The sequence below is a fragment of the Lepidochelys kempii genome, chromosome 14 (genome assembly GCF_965140265.1).
Source record: "Lepidochelys kempii isolate rLepKem1 chromosome 14, rLepKem1.hap2, whole genome shotgun sequence".
In the NCBI taxonomy this organism is placed as follows: Eukaryota; Metazoa; Chordata; order Testudines; family Cheloniidae; genus Lepidochelys; species Lepidochelys kempii.
Window position 1 is genome coordinate 7043724 of NC_133269.1, and position 18914 is coordinate 7062637.

The 18914-nt window shown below is 44.1% G+C and overlaps 1 protein-coding gene across 8 annotated transcripts in view; it reads right to left on the reverse strand.

Annotated features, from left to right (window-relative positions):
* Window position 1: 1 nt before the first annotated feature.
* CEP112 (centrosomal protein 112) overlaps window positions 2–18914 on the reverse strand; it is a 357419-nt gene continuing 338506 nt past the window's right edge. For 7 of the 8 annotated variants that reach the window (XM_073311620.1, XM_073311622.1, XM_073311618.1 and 4 more), the window contains one exon: window positions 2–89. In XM_073311620.1, the coding sequence (XP_073167721.1) occupies window positions 62–89 (28 nt within the window). In that variant the 3' untranslated portion in view covers window positions 2–61. The remainder of the gene's footprint in view (window positions 90–18914) is intronic. The other variant, XR_012154913.1, reaches the window with a different exon arrangement.

Genomic DNA, 18914 nt, shown 5'->3' on the forward strand with positions numbered 1-18914 from the left:
CCTCTGTCTCTGTGTGTGTGAGTGTGTGTGTGTGAGTGTGAGTGTGCGCCTCTCTCTCAAGTCAGCAGGAGATCCTCTGAGCCTCCTTTCTGGAAAAAAAAAAAAGAAAAGAAAAGAGTATTGATCTAATCAAAACCAGATCCACCCAACATCAAAGACAAAAAGTAAACAGGCTTTTCAACTCTTCAGTCAAAAAAAAAAAAAAGGCAACGCAGCTATCTACAGTGTTAATCAAAAGTATCAGATATGCTTTTCTGAACTCCCAGCGCACTTTTAACTTCGGGGGGGGGGGGGGGGCTGGAAAGGAAAAGAATTAACCCTTCACTTACACTGCATATCTAATCACAATTTACAAAACCCGTCTCCAGGGAAGACACCCCTCTTTACAAAACTACAGGTCACCTTCTCCCCTCTCAGTGATAGCATCAGACACACAAACTTGGCTCTGTTCTGCTGTCTGCAGGGTAAACCAGTTTTGCGCACACACAAATCCCCCCCCCCCCATTTTGCCTCTTTTTTGTAGATAACTCAAGGCAGGGAACAAGACGTGCCTTTCTCGGCATCTGGTTTCCATTTTACCCCCCTCTCCTCTCACTCCTTAAAAATTTAGATTATGATCACCAGAAGCCCTTCTAGCACAATGCTGAATGCTGTTTTGGAACGGCACGTTCAGAAAGACTTTTTTGGGGGGAAAAAATCACTACAATGTTTCATTTTAAAAACAGTTCTGACTCATTTCAGAAGTTAACTAAAACCTTCCAAAAAAAAAAAAAAAAAAACCAACCACACACCTCCCATGGATTTGGAGAAGTTAAGCATATGCACTTGTTAAAAGTTTGAAAGAGAGAAGAAAAAAAAATCACCAACCCATTTGCCTCCAAAGGCTGACTCACTAGTGACTTTTTTTATTAGAACAAGTTTCCATCATTAGAAGGTAAATGTGAAATTAACTAAATCTGGCTATAGGTTTCACAAAAAAAAAAGATCAATAAAAAGTAAACACTCACTACACGGTTGCAGAATGATTTTTAAAAGCTTCTCTACAGTTTTAATAAAACCTGCTTCCATCCAATAAAAAGCTGGTTTAATAAGCATGTGAAAGGCTCTCAAACTAATCAGAAAGCGTGAACTGAGTTCCTGGCTTTTTTCTTTGCTGCACAAACCCAAGCAGAAATTCACACACACATAAACAAGCAGTTCAATATGTCACCCCTATTATCATCAGTCTTGCAATATCGAGTCCCGTTTGCAGAAAAGGAGGAGGAAGAGAGAGAGAGAGAGAGCCTCCTCCTTGTCTATAATGTACCTGATTGCTGCAGGCATCCCGTGCCTGGGCTCTCATCTCCTCCAAGCTCAGCCCCCTGCTCCCCACCTTAAAGCAAAAATAAATACACCCAACCACCCCTCCTGCAACCAAAAAAAAAAAAAAAGAAAAGAAAAAAAAGAGACCCTCCAAAAATAAAAACTAAAGCAGGGAAGAAACAAATCCAGGAGGCGCCAAGCCCACAAAGGACAATCCTGCCAAATAATAATAAAAAAAACCTGCTCCAGAAATGGCGACGGGCAGAGAAATGAGAGGTTGGAAAGAGATCTTAGAGAGAGAGAGAGTCCTAAGCTACTTGCTTCCTCCGAGTCCTGTGCAACAACTGACCCCTAACTAAGCGTGCAGCGCCTCTTTGGAGTTCACAGGGGGTGCGGAGGGGGTGTGGGAGGGGTATGGAGAAGGAGGGGGGGGAAGAGGAGAGAGAGATCTCATTCTCACCACATCCACCTTTAACAAAAATGCATCCTACTATGTCTGCCTCCCTTTCCCCACCATGCCCATAAAATAAAAGCTTCGCCCCTCTGGCAGATAAAAAGGCACCGAGATCTCGATTTTTGCGACATCATTCAAAAACAAAATAAAACCCACTCCGGTGTCAGCCCAGCCCAGCCCGGCTTGCCCATAGCTAGCACATAAATAGCTTTCCTTAAAACTTCAAAGCCCCAGCGAAGAGCACATCAAAGCGCCCCGGAGAGGGAGCAGAGCGCGGGGGGGCCGCGCGAGGATCACACATACATTCTTTTGCAACTTACCATTGATCCCCGTAGTTCTCTCCGCGCCGCCGCCGCTCCGTTCCTCCTTAAAACAACCCCCCGCCCGCCCCCCTGCCCTTTCCCACCAAAAGTAGCCGCAATGTTGCGCCGCTTGCCCCCCCCCCCCACTCCCCCCTATATTTTCTTCTTCCTCCTCCTCCTCTCCGGCTTTGCAATAGCATCTGAGAGCATTGGCAGAAGCGGGCTGCACGGAATGTGTGAGTAAAAGCAAAAAGAGTTCAGTGCGATCCTCTCCTTCTACCAACCCCCCCCCTTTAAAAAAATACAAAAGATCTGATCCCTCCCTCCTTCTCCTGACCCCCCCCCCTTCTTTCAACTCAGGTCCTGTTTCAAGCAGTCATTCCATGCACCAAATGTCCTCCAGGCTATTCCAACAAACACTGAGCTGTGGGTTTAACTGTGCACATCAAAGTGAAGAACCGAGAGAACGGTCCTGCAAGGGAGATAAGCGCCTTTCTGCAACACCTCCCCCCTCCCCACCACCGAAAAAAAAAAACCCAACAACCCCACCTCACCCACCCCATACACGCCTCAGCTTCCTGTTGCACCATTGCGCCAGGGACTCCCGGGGCAGCCTGGCACACAGCCGGAGATCATTCTTTCCCAAAGGAGGATTTTATTTTATTTTTTTTATTATTATGTTGCGCTTTTTTTTTTTTTTTAAATGAAAGCTTTTAGACTTGGAATTATTTTTTTTTTCCCCCCCATCTCTTGAGTTGTTACTAAGTTGCCAGGACCTTATCAAAGGGAAACAATCTCCAGCCAACTCCCCCAGGCTTTGGAACGTCAGAAGTAAGTGATCCTGCCGCCCCAATCGTGTTATCCCTGCAATGCTGCCGGAGCCTTAAAGGGACAGGCAACCCCCCTTCACCACGGCGGCTGCCGGCTTTAACCCGTTCAACGCTCCCTCAGCCTGTGCCTGCCCCCCCCCCGCGCTGCGTCTCTGCTTTGCCACCAGTCAGACAGGTATCGGTTGTTCTTGAACTCTCGCCCCCTTGGACAATGTCAACCAACAGCTTATTGCATTTATTTTCCTGGTCACCTTTAGTTCGGGAGGAAACGAAATTTGAAATTTTTCTGCGGTATATATATATGTGTGTGTGTATATATATAAACTTAAAAAAAAAACAAAAAAAAACCCCCTGTTTCTGTTAAGAGAAAATGGGTCCCTTTTAATCATCCAAAATGCCTGTTTTCAGGCCGCATCCTAATTAAGCAATATCTGATTGTAATATAACTGGCACATAAACTGAACTCTGGCTTAAGCTGTGTTCACATCCCTCCCTCCGCATATGTGAAATATTAAACAGACACAGAATGGGTTTTTTTAACTTTATACAAAAGGCTTCAATTAGAGATTGGACCCCAAACCCGTATTCCTCATCCAGTCCCCCTTCTCTCCCCCAGGCTTAGCTCTTGCATGACACTTCATCAGGAGGTCTCAACACACTTTATAAAGGGAGGTCAAGTAAATCACCACCCTCATTTTGCAGATGGGGAAAGTAAAACGTACAGGGAGGTAAAGGGACTCACCTAAGGTCACCCAGCAGGCCAGGGATAGAGCTGGGATTAGAACTCACGTCACCTGAGTCCCACATTATAGGCTACACTGACTCCTTTCCCCCCTTACTCAGATATGTTTATTTTGGGGGGAAGGGCAGAACCAGAACACCCCTGTCCTAAGTGGAAGGGCCAGTCCCATTTTCAATGTGAACTTTATTGTTGCAGCTTTTAATGTATTGAAAAAATTTTCCTGTCCCCATCTAGGTAACACAGAATGCATATTTTAGATTTTTTTTAAGGGAATGAACAAAAGCAGGCAAAACTTCCCTCTGCATGGCCAAAACAAGGCAACTGGTGGTTTTTCCTTGAGGGCATGAAGAAACTTTGTAATCAGATTTTCCTTGTTATTTTTTAGATTATGATTCAGCCCAGAGGCCCCAAACAGGTTCACTCACAGTGCTTTGTCCCAGTACACACAAAGGCAGAGTCCCTGCCCAAAGAGTATATGATGTAAAGTCCTCATCCTTCAAATATTTATGCATGTAAGTAACTTTACTCACGTGGGTAGGCTCAATAGGACTATTCATGTGCACTGAGTTGCATGCATTATTACATGTACTTATTTATTTACAGCAGTGCCCCAGCTCTTAAAAAGGACAGTCCAAGGAGCTCACAATCTAAGGAAAATATGTTATGGTCAGAACGTTCCTATATGCATCAAGGGCTGAATTTTGAAAAGTGCTCAGCCCCCATTTGTTCTCAGTGGAAAAGGCTGAACATCAGACCACTGGATTTAGATGCCAACATTTTTGAAAATGCACGTGTGCAGAGAAGTCAGTGTCTAGAATGGTGACTGCTGCAGGGCAGGGCTGGCACTGCAAGGCAATTAAAAACAGCACATGGGCTATGCTTTTCAAACACCAGCTTCTTTTTTGTGAATGTAATTTATGACAATCCCTTGGAAATGCAAAAGCTACATGCAACCTGTTATTAGCCTTTCAAACTAACTTTTAACTACAAGACTTGCATCTCTCTCTGCTCTGCATACATTCCCCCTCTCCTCCCCAAAGTATACATAGTGGAGGCAAGGCAAATAGCAATTATGTAGAATTTCCATCAGCCTGTCTCCAGTACCCGGAGTCTGGAGCAGTCTTTCTCGTTTGTTCACCATCAGTGAAGGCCACTGGCCAGATGTAAACAGTAACTGGTGCATTTTTGGTTAGGTTTGGGAGTAAGTGGGGGAAATACGATGGAAACAATGCTGCTAATACAGAAACGTACTTTGTCCCTGGAGGGTTCTTTCTTCAAAACGACCTTGGGCTGGATGCCCAGCTAGTGCATATCCACTGAAGACAATGGGGCCAGATCCCCACGGATGTTAGTTGGCATAGCTTCCTTGAAATCAATGGGGCCAGATCCTCAGCTGGTAGCTCCATTGAAGTCAAGAGCCACACCCCCAGCTGGTATAAACAGGGAGCCTCCTGGATGTGTGCCAATGTATACCTCCTGAGGATCTGGCCGCTTATTTCTGTAAAATCAAAGCTAACCAACGAAGCGTGTCATTGAAGTGCCACCACTAGGCTTTATGGGCCAGGGGAAAGATTTACATTTCATGCCCTGGTGGGAAAGTTGGTGGAACCCTTAAGTTGTCTCTAATGTTTGGGTTTAATTTACAGACCTGAAGTACCAAGTGCAAGGGGCAAGAAAACATTATAGGCAGGGGACTAGTCAGTGGTGCATATTTTGGGGGCTACAATCAACACGTGGCACTGGGGTATTTGGGGGGATAATCAGCCTGAGGAGCTCGGGCATTTTCTGTGCGGGGAATAATCAGTGAGTGGGGTGGAGGAATGGGGGTGCCATAAGCGCCAGACGGTGGGGGTGGGGGGGGAGGAATAATTGTTTTGTGGAGGGGGGGGGCGTTTATTTCTGAGTGGGGAATGGATGATTACACACACACACCCCTCCCCTCCGTGCCCGTGCATGATACTTTGTCTTAGTGCCTCTCTGCAGGTCCGAGGGTGTCAAAGAAAAAACCCTGGGGAGGAGCGATCTCTCCCAGGGGGCATGAGGTTTGACAGCTCCAGTTCGATCAGGCAGCTGGTGTGTGTCCCTCGGACACTTCCCATTGGCCCCTCGCCCTCCCCCGGCTTCTCTGATTGGACAGTCAGCGGGGCGAGAGCCACATGCCGGCGATTGATACATTTGCAGTCGGGCGTGCGGGGGAGGCGCTGCCTTTCATGAATGAGTCTGCTCCTGGCAGGTGGGGGGAGGCAGGAAGAGGGTGGGTGCTGGGCGATCCCTTGCGATCGGCGGGGAAACGCAAAGGTCAGCCGCTATAAGCAAAGCGTAAGGTCTGGGTGGGTGGGACCTGGAGGGGCAGAAGTATATATGGGAATCCTGCTCTTCTCTGCAGCCCTGTTGCAGGAGGAGTCCCAGGGGAAGGTGTGTGTGTGTCCCTGGTTTTAAACATCAAAGAGGCACTGCCCCTTTCATCCGTTTAAAAAAAAAAAAAAAAGAAGAAGTAGTAGTAAAGACTGGGAAGCAGTTTGAAATAGTGCACCTACCCCTATGCTCCCCTGTCAATTCTACAATCACACCTGTTTCTTTAAGGACCTGAGAGAGGTGATATCTTTCATTGGACCAACGTCCATCGGTAAAGCTTCTGAGCTCCACCAAGCTCTGCTTCAGGTGTGGGAAGGGTAAGGAGTATCACAGCTAAATGCAAGGTGGAACAGATTGTTCCTTACGGGCCTGGTTTTCAGAAGTGCTGGGCACCTGACAGCTCCCACTGCCTTCAGCTGGACTTGAGGATGCTCATCGTCTGAAATCAGGCCCTGTGTTAAATATCCCGCACAAACAATGAAGAAACGGGCAAAGGGCCCAGGCCTGCAAGCACTTACATATATGAGTCGTCCTGTGGAAGACAGCTGCTCTACTCCGCTAAGTTACCTATGTGCTTATGAGTTCACAGCCCCAGGCCCTAACTGATTATACAGGGGAACCTGAGAAAATTATAACAAGCGTGGTCAAGCCGCAGAGCAAACTGGAGGGAAAAAAAACAAAAGAAATAAATATTTTTTTCTCTAATCTCTTTCACTTAATATTAGATGATAGTTGTGACAATAGTAAGTTAAATTATGCTCATTAAAGTGAGAGTGTCCCTGTAAGAATCTTCCCAGACAAGGCCTGCATCTTTTCCTCTTCCCTTTTATACACTTTAAAAACACATTTTAGGTTTGCAATATCTGTAACTAATTGTATTGCTAAACAAGCTATTTCCCTTGACCTGTGGTTTTGAGACCTTTGCATGGCTTCCTCCCAGCCCTGACCACCACCTCTTGGAAGATTACAAATAAGTCAATGAAGAGCCCGTGTTCCAGTGGCCCTAGGCCTGAGCTATAGGTCCAAGGTACTAAGAGATTGGTGCCTCTTGAAGAGCGCATTTGTTGATTAGCTATCTGCTGGCTGAATCTTGAATAGCACAGGAACCGGGTATCTAACACAGTCACATATTAATATATGCATCTCCTGGGCATCATGGGAGGTTGTTGGTGTCATTTCAGTTGAAAACAAAATAAAATTTAAGGGGATTTCCAGTTTTTCCACCCTGGAAGTTGGAGTTCTTCTATCCACAGGGGAGGTACAGTAAGCTTCTCTATGGCTGCCCCACTGTTGTGCTTCAACTCTGAGCTGGAGGAACTCTCTCTACAAGACATGTGGTATTATTATTATTTGTTGTGGTTAGTGCTGAGTCATGGATCAAGGCCCCATTGTGCCAGGCACTACAAGCATATAATAAAAAGATGGCCCCTTCCCTGAATCGTTTACAACTCTTATCTCATTGTCCATTCCAGTGGTGAGATTTTCGATGGGGACACCTGTTGATTAGGGATTAGACTGAGATCACCAAAGTCTTTTCACATAAGACACCAAACAACCATCAGAAGGTAATAAGTAGCTTCTAGATACCTATCTCCTGGACTGACTTTGAACCAGAAATTCGGACATAAAAAGCTCTCTCTCCTATTTACTAACTCTTGTGGTTAAATCATTCACAGGGGAAGAACTGGAGCTCTAAGGTCGTACATGGGTAACATCCATTTAATTATCCAGACTATATACTCTAGTCTGATTGGCTGAAACAGCATCATGTGCTGTACTAGAATTCTGTTCTAGTGGGTTCGAAGCATTACAAACATGTGTGAGACAAGACACGCCCCCTTTCAAAGAATTCTCCAGGCATCATTTTCACAGTTTAGCTTCTCAAAAATGCAATTTTTGTAAAAGTGTATTTTAAACAAATAGTGGCCATTTTGGCAGACAGCCCTCATGTAATAACGCTGCCCTTGCCCTGGAAATGATACCTGGAGGGTGACACAGCACAGGGGCCAATATACAGTAACACAGACTTGGGTTTTTGTTTTTTTTAATATCACTTAGCGCTACTTGACCATCATTGTCCTCCAAAACAGTCACCGTGGGCCACATTTGCAAAGAGACAAGCACACTTTTATGCATGCCCAGTTAGGGACTCAGTTCCCCTCCAACCTCAAGCTGGAATTGGGCTAGATGGGCCAGGTAACTTGGGAAACTCTGAAAGGTTTTACAAACATCTTAGTTCCCACATCCCTCTCCCCCTAAAACCTGGACAGTTGGACTCATCATAAAGAAGGTAGCTTGGTGTTAAGGACAAGCCAGAATATTGGAACCTGGGAACAATCCTGCATGAGTCATGCATGATTTGCCACTGTTGGGTAATGTGAACATCCCCAAGTCATGTCGATGAAAACTTTGTAACCTTATAATAAAATATTCTCTCATTATCATCTGTGATGTGTAAACATGCTGGGTACATATACTGCTAGCGTATACTTAGAACTAGACTGATTAAATAAATAGGCAATGATGGGTACAAGTAGAAAACTTCGAGAGTTTCCTTCATCTTTACCAGTATCTGGCATTGTGGAAATCCTTGTTTATAGCCTACAGGAAAGCTTCAATGTTCAGGTAGCTACTACAGCTACCAAGGAAACTGGATATCTTTGATTTTTCCTGTGATTCACCAACCTACAGTTGAATCTGAATTCCCACACTGAACAGATAGCAAAATTAACAATTTATATTCACTTCATAGCACCTTACGTCCTGCATTTTATATAACGCCACAGTGAAAGTGTCATAAAGTGACAAAAAGGGCTGTTTAAGCAGTGGCAGCCAAACATGCTAACCCCCTCTGACATTATGGACATGGCATTTACATCTAGGGCAAAGAGCTTGAAATCAGCTTATGGGAAAAAAGGGAATTTTTCCAGGAAGCCTCCTTGGAGCAGAGGGGAAAAAATTTTGTAGGGAAAAATATTGTACTTTTTTAGGAACTCAAGTAGTTGATCAAATCAGGTTTCTTCATCTCTGCTTTCAGTGGTTCTGTGTAATGCTAGCAATGAGGCCAAACAACAGTCAGAGGGCCCATTATAACACAAAAATGTTCTAAACCATTGTGTAAACTTTCCCTAGTTAACTTTCAGACATTTGCTCCATCAATGTCTTCTCTGCCCACAAGGCAGTTGCTTCGTTGGCGTCTCACTCTGAAAGAGATGTCTCCAGGTAGTTGCCTTCCCGCATAAAAGTAGGTCAAATGCCACTAATGCTGAATCTCAAAAGACTACACCAGTGCAGTTCTGGTCAGCTCTCCTAACCATAGTTATTTATGGGTATAATCAAACTAAGAGATCTAAATTTGGTCGTTTTAAAAAACTGTTTTCACCTTGGAATATCCCTGTCTGTGATGACATATTTGATCAAGCTGCTTCTGGCCTCCTAGAATTTCTAATGCCTTGTTGCATTTCTCAGCTCAAACCTAGCTGAAGCTGTGCACCTGCTCAAGGACAACTTGATTAGTTGTGACACCTCCCAGTATCGTTGGGAGGAGCAGTTTTGTGGATGTTTCGCAAGATGCTAAATTAGACCCTAGCTCTGATTTTCACAAAAGCAATAGAGGACAAATTATTAGCCAGACCTTCATCTGGTTTAAATTGTGTCATTCCGTGATTTACACCGGCTGAGGATCTGGCTCATTTTTGTTTAGAAGAAAACACATAACCAGCATCCTAAGCAATTGCCTTTTATGGCCAGCATTCGTTTTAAGTGTTCTGCACCTTGTGCTTCCTGGAAAGAACAATGATGTGAAGAGCACCACTGCACAATCACATCTTAAGGCTTTGAGAAATAATAATACCTAGGTCTTATATAGCACTTTTCATCCATAGAGCTCAAACTGCTTCGCAAAGGAAGTCAGTGTGAGAAATATGGCAGCTTCCTGCAATATCTTGGACAACTCTTACTGAATTCAGTTCAACCTTATTGAATTAAGTTTACATACCATTGTGGGCCAGTGATTGTACATAATTCCCTGGAGGATGGAAACCACAGCTTCTCCAGGAATTAAGACCAGTGGAGGGGTGATTAGGCAAATTCACTCAGGTTGTAACACCTCTACAAAGGTACCATCTCCTAGGGAAGCTTGCCTAGACTAGTTCAAACTGGATTCTCCAGAGGCCAACAGACAAAGGGCTTTTGGATAAATAGCCTGAGTTTAAATCATCTCAGGGCTTGCTTTCTGATCCAGTAAACGAAGGAGACCTTCTGTTCAAAAGGGGCCCCAATCATTCTGGGAAAGACTTGGAAAAACTTGATCTATTCATGTGGATGCTTGTTCTGATCTAACAGAAAATGAGTCAAAGGGGGCTGGCAGTTCATAAAAGATGTAATCCTGGAGGCTCAACATGAGACTATTCCAAGGCAGAGGCACAGGAGGCCAATGTGGCTGCCCAAAGGAGCATATTTGAGCTATCTAAAAACCAAAAGGGATACATACAGGGCATAGAAGTAGGGGCATGTCACCAAGGAAGGTGGGACATAATATACCGGGACTTCAGCAAGGCTTTTGACACAGTCCCACAGGACATTCTGATAAGTTAGCTGGAGAAACGCGGGCTTGGCAGAACTACTATTAAGTGGACACATAATTGGTTAAACAACCGCAAACAAAGAGTAACCATTAATGGAATGATGTCAGATTGGAGGGAGGTCTCAAGTGGGGCTCCACAGGGATCTGTTCGGGGTCCGGTGTTGCGTAACATCTTTATTAATGACCTGGATGGAGGACTAGAGATCAACTTTGCAGAGGTCACAAAGCTAGGGGGCTTACCAACACTTTGGTGGCTAGAGCTAAAATTCAGATTCTGATAAATGGGAGAACTGGGATATACATGATAAAATTAAATTAAACGAAGACAAATGGAAGGCGCTGCACTTCAGGAAGACAAACCAAATGCAGAATGGGGGATAACTGACTTGGCAGCACCACTGCAAGGATCTGGGAGTTGTGGTGGATCCCAACCTCAACATGAGTCAGCTATATGATGCTTTTGCAAAAAAAAGCAAATACAATTTTAGGTTGCATTAACAGAGGCATAGCATGCTCTACTTGGTGCTGGTTAGGCCTCAGCTGGAGTACTGGGTCCAATTTTGGTCACCAATGTTTAGAAAGGAGGTAGAGAAACTGGAAAGGATCCAGAGGCGAGTGACAAAGATGATCAAAGGGATGGAATGCAAGCCATATGAGCAAAGGCTGGAGGAACTGGGTATGTTTAGTTTGAAAAAGATGAGATTAAGGGACAACATGATAGCGGTTTTCAAATACTTGAAAGGCTGCTATAAAAAGATGGAGAAAAGTTGTTCTCTCTTGCCACAGGGGGCGGGAGGGACAAGAGGCACTGGGTTCAAACTACAGCATAGCAGATTTAGATTATATCTCAGGAAACACTTCCTAACTGTAAGAACAGTAGAGCAATGGAACAGACTGCCTTGGGAAGTCGTGGCAGCTTCTTCACTGGAGGTTTTCAAAAGGAGGCTGTATAGCCATCTGTCTTCAATGGTTTAGACACATCAAATCCTGCATCTTTGCAGTGGGTTAGACTAGATGATCCTCGTGGTCCCTTCTAATCCTCTGAGTCTAACAGCTGTTATGAACTTGTGACCACAGAAGGACTGACCACTGTCCAGGCCCTTATTGGAGTTGGGCTGATCTCTGTTAAGCTACGTAGCATGTGTGCAGGTTTTTTCTTTGTTTTAGTATGTTTTCTCTGTAATGCTTTCACCCTAAGAATAAATGTGCTTGCTTAGGAAAAGCTGCATGATAATTTACATCTAATGGATAATTATGCCATTTATAGCCTCTGAGGAGAAGGCAGAGCAGGCCTGACTGTGTAGTCAGACTTGCAGGGGAACTCACGGTGTGGGGGGGCGGGGTGCTGCACAGCCTGGAAGAATCCATCAGGAGTAAGAGAGATGCATGTCTCCATCCAAAAGAGGTGACGGCTGAGGAACAGGAAGCCTTCAAGCATGTGCCCTTGCTGGATAGAGGGGGAATATTGGAGCAGTTGCCCTATGCACTGTTGCAAAAAAAGCAAACATCATTCTGGGATGTATTAACAGAAGCATTGTAAGCAATACACGAGAAGTAATTCTTCTGCTCTACTCCATGCTGATTAGGCCTCAACTGGAGTATCGTGTCTAGTTCTGGAAGCCACATTTCAGGAAAGATGTGGACAAATTGGAGAAAGTCCAGAAAAGAGCAACAAAAATTATTAAAGGTCTAGAAAACATGACCTATGTAGGAAGATTGGAAAAACTGTGTTTGTTTAGTTTGGAGAAGAGAAGACTGAGGGGGACATAACAGTTTTCAAGTACATACAAGGAGGAGGGAGAAGAATTGTTCTTCTTAATCTCTGAGGATAGGACAAGGAGCAATGGCTTTAAATTGCAGCAAGGGAGGTTTAGGTTGGACATTAGGAAAAACTTCCTGTCAGGGTGGTTAAACACTAGAATAAATTGCCTAGGGAGGTTGTGGAGTCTCCATCATTGGAGATTTTTAAGAGCAGGTTAGACAAACACCTATCAGGGATGGTCTACTCTAGATAATACTTAGTCCTGCCACGAGTACAGGGGACTGGACTAGATGACCTCTCAAGTTTCCTTCCAGTCCTATGATTCTATGAACTGTGACAGTGAGTATCATTATCCCCATTTACAGATGGGGAAACTGGGCCACAGGGAGGGTAAGTCACTTGCCCAAGGTCATCCAGCAAAACAATGGTAGTCAAGACTTGAACCAAGGTCTCCTGCATCATAGTCAAGTGGCCATCCACTAGACTACTTCTTCCACCTTAACAGGGTTTTTAAGCCTAGTTCTACTCACGATATTTTATTAAATTTATATTTTATTGATTCCCCCCCACTAAAAATAAGGAGAGAACAAACAAAAAAGACTAAAAGAACAAAAATGGAAAGGGAGGGAAAGGAAATGAAGTAAGTGGGGCAAGAGAGTGGGAAGGACAGTGATATCTTGGTTTCCATCCACTAGGAATTAACCAAAGATTTCTAAACAGTTGTACCAAATGTTTTCAAATTTGCCTGAGGTCCCTTTTCTCTGAAACATTACCTGCTCTTTAGCTGCCAAGTCAGCCAGCTTACTCTACCAAGCTTCTATCCATGGAGGCAGTCTGCTCTTCCAACTAAGCTATATAAGTCATTTAGTTACAAGCCCTGCTCTAGAGAAGTAACTCCATTATCAAAAACAAAGAATGATCGAAGTGAGTGTGTGAAACCAAGCAATGAAACTTGTCCCTACTTGGTATATTTTGTGGGTGTATACAACATAGATAGCTATTATTTCACCATGGAATTTGGTGCTATGTATTTTCTACTAATGAAAAATATTGAAAAGTTGGAGTATATCTATAGCAGCTGTTTTTCTTCCCCTGAAAATGCCTTCTGTTATCCCTGTTGAAGAAGGTGTGATGGGGAGTTCACTCTACATCAGCCTCTGAAGGGGTTAAGATGGCTAGGTGCACTGGGAAGACAGCCAGACCTAACTGAACAAGAAGCACAGAGGAGTAGGAGTAGGCTAGATTATAAATCCAGGAAGTTTGCTGCAGAAAGAGTCTGCAGTTGCTCTCTGGGCATTGTAGGGAGAGGGAGTATAAGCCCTCTGCACCGCAGAGGAGCTGTGGGGAAAGAAAGCCTGAGAGGACCAGGTAGGAAGAAGCCCAGGGAAATAGCAGCCCAGGGTAGGACTATGCAAACCTTGGCTGCTTGTTGGGCTGGAAGGGAACCCAGTGTAGAGGGTTGGCCTGGGTTTCCCTGTGAGGTAGGGAAAGTGGCAAAGGAGTGTTGGAGACCCCAACTGGACAGCTGAACTGGAAAGACTTTGTTACCCTCGAAGGGAACGACTATATAGTGATGTGGCCGGAGGGCTGAGTTGTGAAGAGAGCGAGAGAAGGGTCACAGCTTGAATAACTGACAGAAGAGGGCACCAGACTGGTTGAGAGCTGATCCTTAGATCAGCCCTAAGGAGGTACCACCTGCAGGACATGAATCAATTCACAGAAGGGCATAGGCTGTGGACAATATAGCTGCACTGTTTGTTGTAAAGTTCATCTTGTTAAGAGAGAAGTAGTTTGGCCTTCCAAGTTCTGCAGTAAACTCAGCACTCCAGCCCTTCATCAAAACACATGAGAGACATAAAGTGCCTGGCACGTCCATCAATCACCAGGTCATTTTATTCTCTATTTAATTAAGTCAAAATCTCTGGAATCAGTTTATGTGTTGTAAATAACCAGTGCCTGGGTTAGACAGGCAGCCACCTGGGGCTGCAGACTCAGAAAGAGCAGCAAAATGAAAGCATCTCCCACCCCACCAAAAAGCCACCAGCACAGGTGCTGGCTTATGGAGTCCTTGCTCTGTCCCCTGTGTGACTCCCCCTTGACCTTTCTCTCCATGATGCCTCCTCTAACCACCTGAAATACTGAGACAGGGCACAGATGCCTCTGCTGAGCCCCAGGGCTAATAGCATGCCACCTGCTTCCATCGTGTAACATTGAGCATGTTTGCTACCACAGTACATATTGGAAAATTTTAAGCGCACTCTCCTGCCTCTTACTAGCTGGTATGCACAATTACATCCAGCAGCAGGGGGCACAACAGGGAAACTAAGCCTCAGCAGAGGCAAATGCCCCCCAGTTGGGTCATTTCATTGTGCATGTATCTGGAAAGAGTGTGCGACAGAGGGGCATGTGGGAAGGAGAGATGCTCTTCACGAGAGCTGTTTGCATGGCTGCGAGGAGTGTCTACCCTGTTAGGTCAAGGAGAAATGCAGTTGCCTGCCTAGTGAGCTAAAGTCTCTGTTTAGGATGAGAAGTTTTGAGGCTGGAAGGGGAAAGATGAGTGTGCTCCTAGCTGCTGACTGTCTCAGATCCTGTCCATCCTCAGCTCTCTAAACCCTTGTCACCTCGCCTCCAGTGGTGACAAGTATCCTGGCTTTCCTAGGTCCCATAAGGCAGGTCAAAACGCTCCTGCACAATCCCATTTGTGCCAAGCTTCTCTGTACCTTGTTGTCCCCACCTGACAGAGAGAGAGAGAATGTGTGGGTGTGTGAAAAGGGTAGAACTATTTACTCTTCCCACTTTTGTGAAGTGTATCGGGATCTCTGGATGAAAAAGTGCAGGGTGTGAACCATTATTAAAGAATGGTACATTTCTGCATGAGACTAAAGGAAAAAGAGCAGCCCAGGGAAGAAAAATGACAGTAAAATCTAAACCGAAAAGCTGTGTTATTCACACATGATGTCATATGCACTGTCATATGCTATGCAAGCTTCAGTATTCTGACTGGTGGTCATGTTGATAAAAAGATCAAAGGCCTGCAAGTAGTTCAACAGAAGTGTTGGGAACAGACTTGATCAAAATAAGAGGAAGGCCATGTATATAGAAGACATGAGGTTTGCATCGCACATGTGAGCTAATACCTTTGAAGTTATTCCTTCCTTCCTTCCTTCCTTTTTTTTTTGGGGGGGGGGTTAGTTTCACATCATTAGTTTAATAAGTGCAAACCTGATTATCTGTATGTATACTCTCTCTTTCTCTCTCTCTCTCTAAAGCAGTCAGTTTACAAGTGAAGAGCATTATACATGCAGATAGACATTTACAGCAGAGGAAAAAGGATTATGAAAGAGACTCAAATATAAGAGAAGGAAACACACAACTAGATTTATGGGATTTGAAGTTTGTTTCATAAGCGAACATACCTTTGTTACTGAGTCCTACCAGATAGGTCTGATACATTTTTCTCTTACTATAATCCTTTTAACACTTCCAGCCCCCAACACAGAGACATTTTCCTTGACGTTTTGTTGAAAACATTCCCTGCTATCTGCTCACTCTTGGCCGCATTTTTAGACTTAAAAGGGGCACCGTATCATCATTAAACATTCTATAGCAGCTGATAAAGCACACAAGCCCTTTGCTATCTATTAACATTTTTGAACTGTTTCCTTCACCTGTGTGGAATATTGATTGGAAATGAGGTTTGGGGACAGAATGGGGAACGAAGACATTTGTGACCAAGTTTCCATGATTCATTCATTCATTCATTCATGTACTCCTCCCCCGACACAGACTAGCTATTTAATACACTTAACCCATTTAACTAGCTTCTTATTTTACAAGTAACTACTATAAGATGAATTCTTCAACCCTTATGACAAACACCACTCAAGTTTTGGCTTCAGTAGGACTATTTGCATAGGTAAGTGCTACTCCATTGGAGAAAGGGGTGCAGAATCGGGCTCTATGCTAATACTAGCTAGCTATGCTACATACTTTCTGTTCACAAGGTAACAACCAGTGACTGAACTCTCCATCTTGGGGCCAAATTTTGCCCTTGAGCGTGTCCACTTGGGTTCCATTGAAGTGATGTGCTCCACATGCATATCCAAGAGCAGAATTTGTTGCTCGCCTGACGTGACCCAAAGGCCTTTGAAGCCAGTGAAAAGATACCCATTGACTTCAACGGGCTTTGGATCAGGCCATATGGCTGCAATGGCAGAGTGGTATCCAGTGATTCTGTTCAACAGGATAAATAACTGAGTCTTGCCTAATTGGTGGCAGGTACTATGAGTTAAACCTTTGGAGACTACAGACATTCCTGGCCACTTTAATTCCTGGAGGATCTTCACTGGCTCCAGTGTATTCCCATGAGGCATAAATTTGGCTCTTTGGGTACAGATGTGCAAAGGAGACTGTCTCTTTGAGTCTGGATCCAGAACAGTTTTAAGCTGGGTTATTGGTTAGGGTTCAGTGCCCACCAAAACCTCACAAGTTGTTTTGGAGAGATTACAGCCCCAACTGGCAACTAGATCATTAGGCCGGGCATCTCGAGTGGAGGAAATCTCATGTAATCAGCGCTTGTGAAATTTCCATCATGTTATGAGGGCTAAAATCATCTGTCTTTGTTAGGTTTCCGATGTATTCAGAACCAGAAAATAGATCCCTAGCTATCTGGATCTGACCTGAAACAAAACCATGAGCACAGTTTCAAATCTGAGGTTTCCCCTTGATATTCAAAGGCGTTTAGATCCACATACCCTGTTCTAACAAGAGGACACCGGATTTTCTGCTATTAAAAATTAATAAATTTTTTAAATAAATCTGTGTTCCCATTTTATCCTGACTTAATGGAGCACTTCATGAAACAGCGAGAATTTGGCAAGAGAATTGCAGTAGGAGAGCAATGGCAAGTCTAAAGATCAGAAGGTAAAGGGAATGCCATTGCCAATGAGGGGCAGGAAGGGACTAAGGTAACATTCCATCCTGTTTGTTCATGGAAACAGGAACATATTTTCCATGCATGTTAAGGGAAAGTGTTCTTATGTGCATAGTGCAAACAGAGGCCTGGCTTTCCTTCTGAAAGGGCTGGACACCCTGCCTTATGGAAGGGTGAATTTGTTCTGTTTGGTAACAAGAAGGGTCTGATGAGATCTTGGCAAGATTATGGAGGAAGCGAAATATATGATGTGTTACTAGCCTTAACTGATGTGATTTGATGCTGCACTATAATCCCTTTTGTTTGCCGGCTGGCTTCTATAGCTGTGTAAAAAATGGTTACTTAAAAATTCAGCTAAGTCTTACTGAAAATCACAGAAAGGAAAGGAAATCCAAATGTTTTGAGTTTAACTATTAAACATAGTTTCCAGCTCGTGTGCTCAGAACTTGAAATTAAACAAATGAAAGAAACATGTTCCAATGGTTTTATGTAGGCAATAATGTCATTAACAGGAAATAAAGAAATTGGGCTTTGCAGTTGCAGCATAAAACTTAACCCTTCCTGTGCTGGAACGGGTGTGTTCACTGGAAAGAATCAAGAGGCCTTTTTTGATCATGAATAGTACTTCTTTAGCACCATCCATCAAAGTCTTTTACAGGCATTAGGGCAAATTTCACGCCTGTGCAAAGGACCAGCACAATGCCTATCCTCTACTTAAGTGCACAAAATAGGGCAAAAGTGGGGTTTAATGGGTCCATAGACCTGTGCGGACCCTCTTCACAGGGTGAACTTCACCCATCATATGATTTCGATCTCATAGCATCCAGATACGATAGGTAATCCTTTGTAGACAGGAAAACACACACTGGGAGGATAAGTAACTTGGCTCAAAGACATGCAGCCAGTCATTTAGAATTGGGAATGGAATCTAGGCCACCTAGGATGCAAGTGCTATGCTTTAACCATTACGCCATGCTCTCTGCATCTTTGGGCCTAGGCATCCGGCAAAAAGGCGTGAATGAGATGTAGCTGCGCAAATTGTCTTCATTTCAGTAAGTTTCAGTTTCCAGTTGACTGTTTGATCATTTAAAAGCTCCTTGATTAACTGTGAACCTCACCAAATGATGGCGAGCTCCTGCATGGGTTTTGTAAATTATTGTTTTTCATGATTGAACCATCCAGGTACATTAGCAATGGTCACTGACATTCAGGAATAATTAATAAATAAAATGGAGAAATAGTAAGCCTGCTGAATTTGTTTAGAATGATGATGGTGAGCTAGCTCTGGCCAGTCTACACAAGACTTGTGCTGATACACTGAGGCGGTCATATGATGGGGCTGATATTTGGTACAGGAAAGCCAGCAACTTGAAAAATTGTGAGGATTTCTAAACGTGCTGGCGCATATCCCATTTTGACTAACTTCTGCCAATGGGCCTCCCAGGTGAGTGCCAAAGAAGATGGAAATTGAAGCATATCTGGACAAACAGGATCCTGACAGCCAAAGGATGATATTGGAAAGATATTGAAAAGATGAGGGGCCAACCATCAAGTTCTATCTAACAGATTTTACTGACTGCAGGAAGACTTCTGGATGTTAAGGAAAGACCTTTGCACGGTTGTTTGTAGGGACCCTATCAAATCTCAGA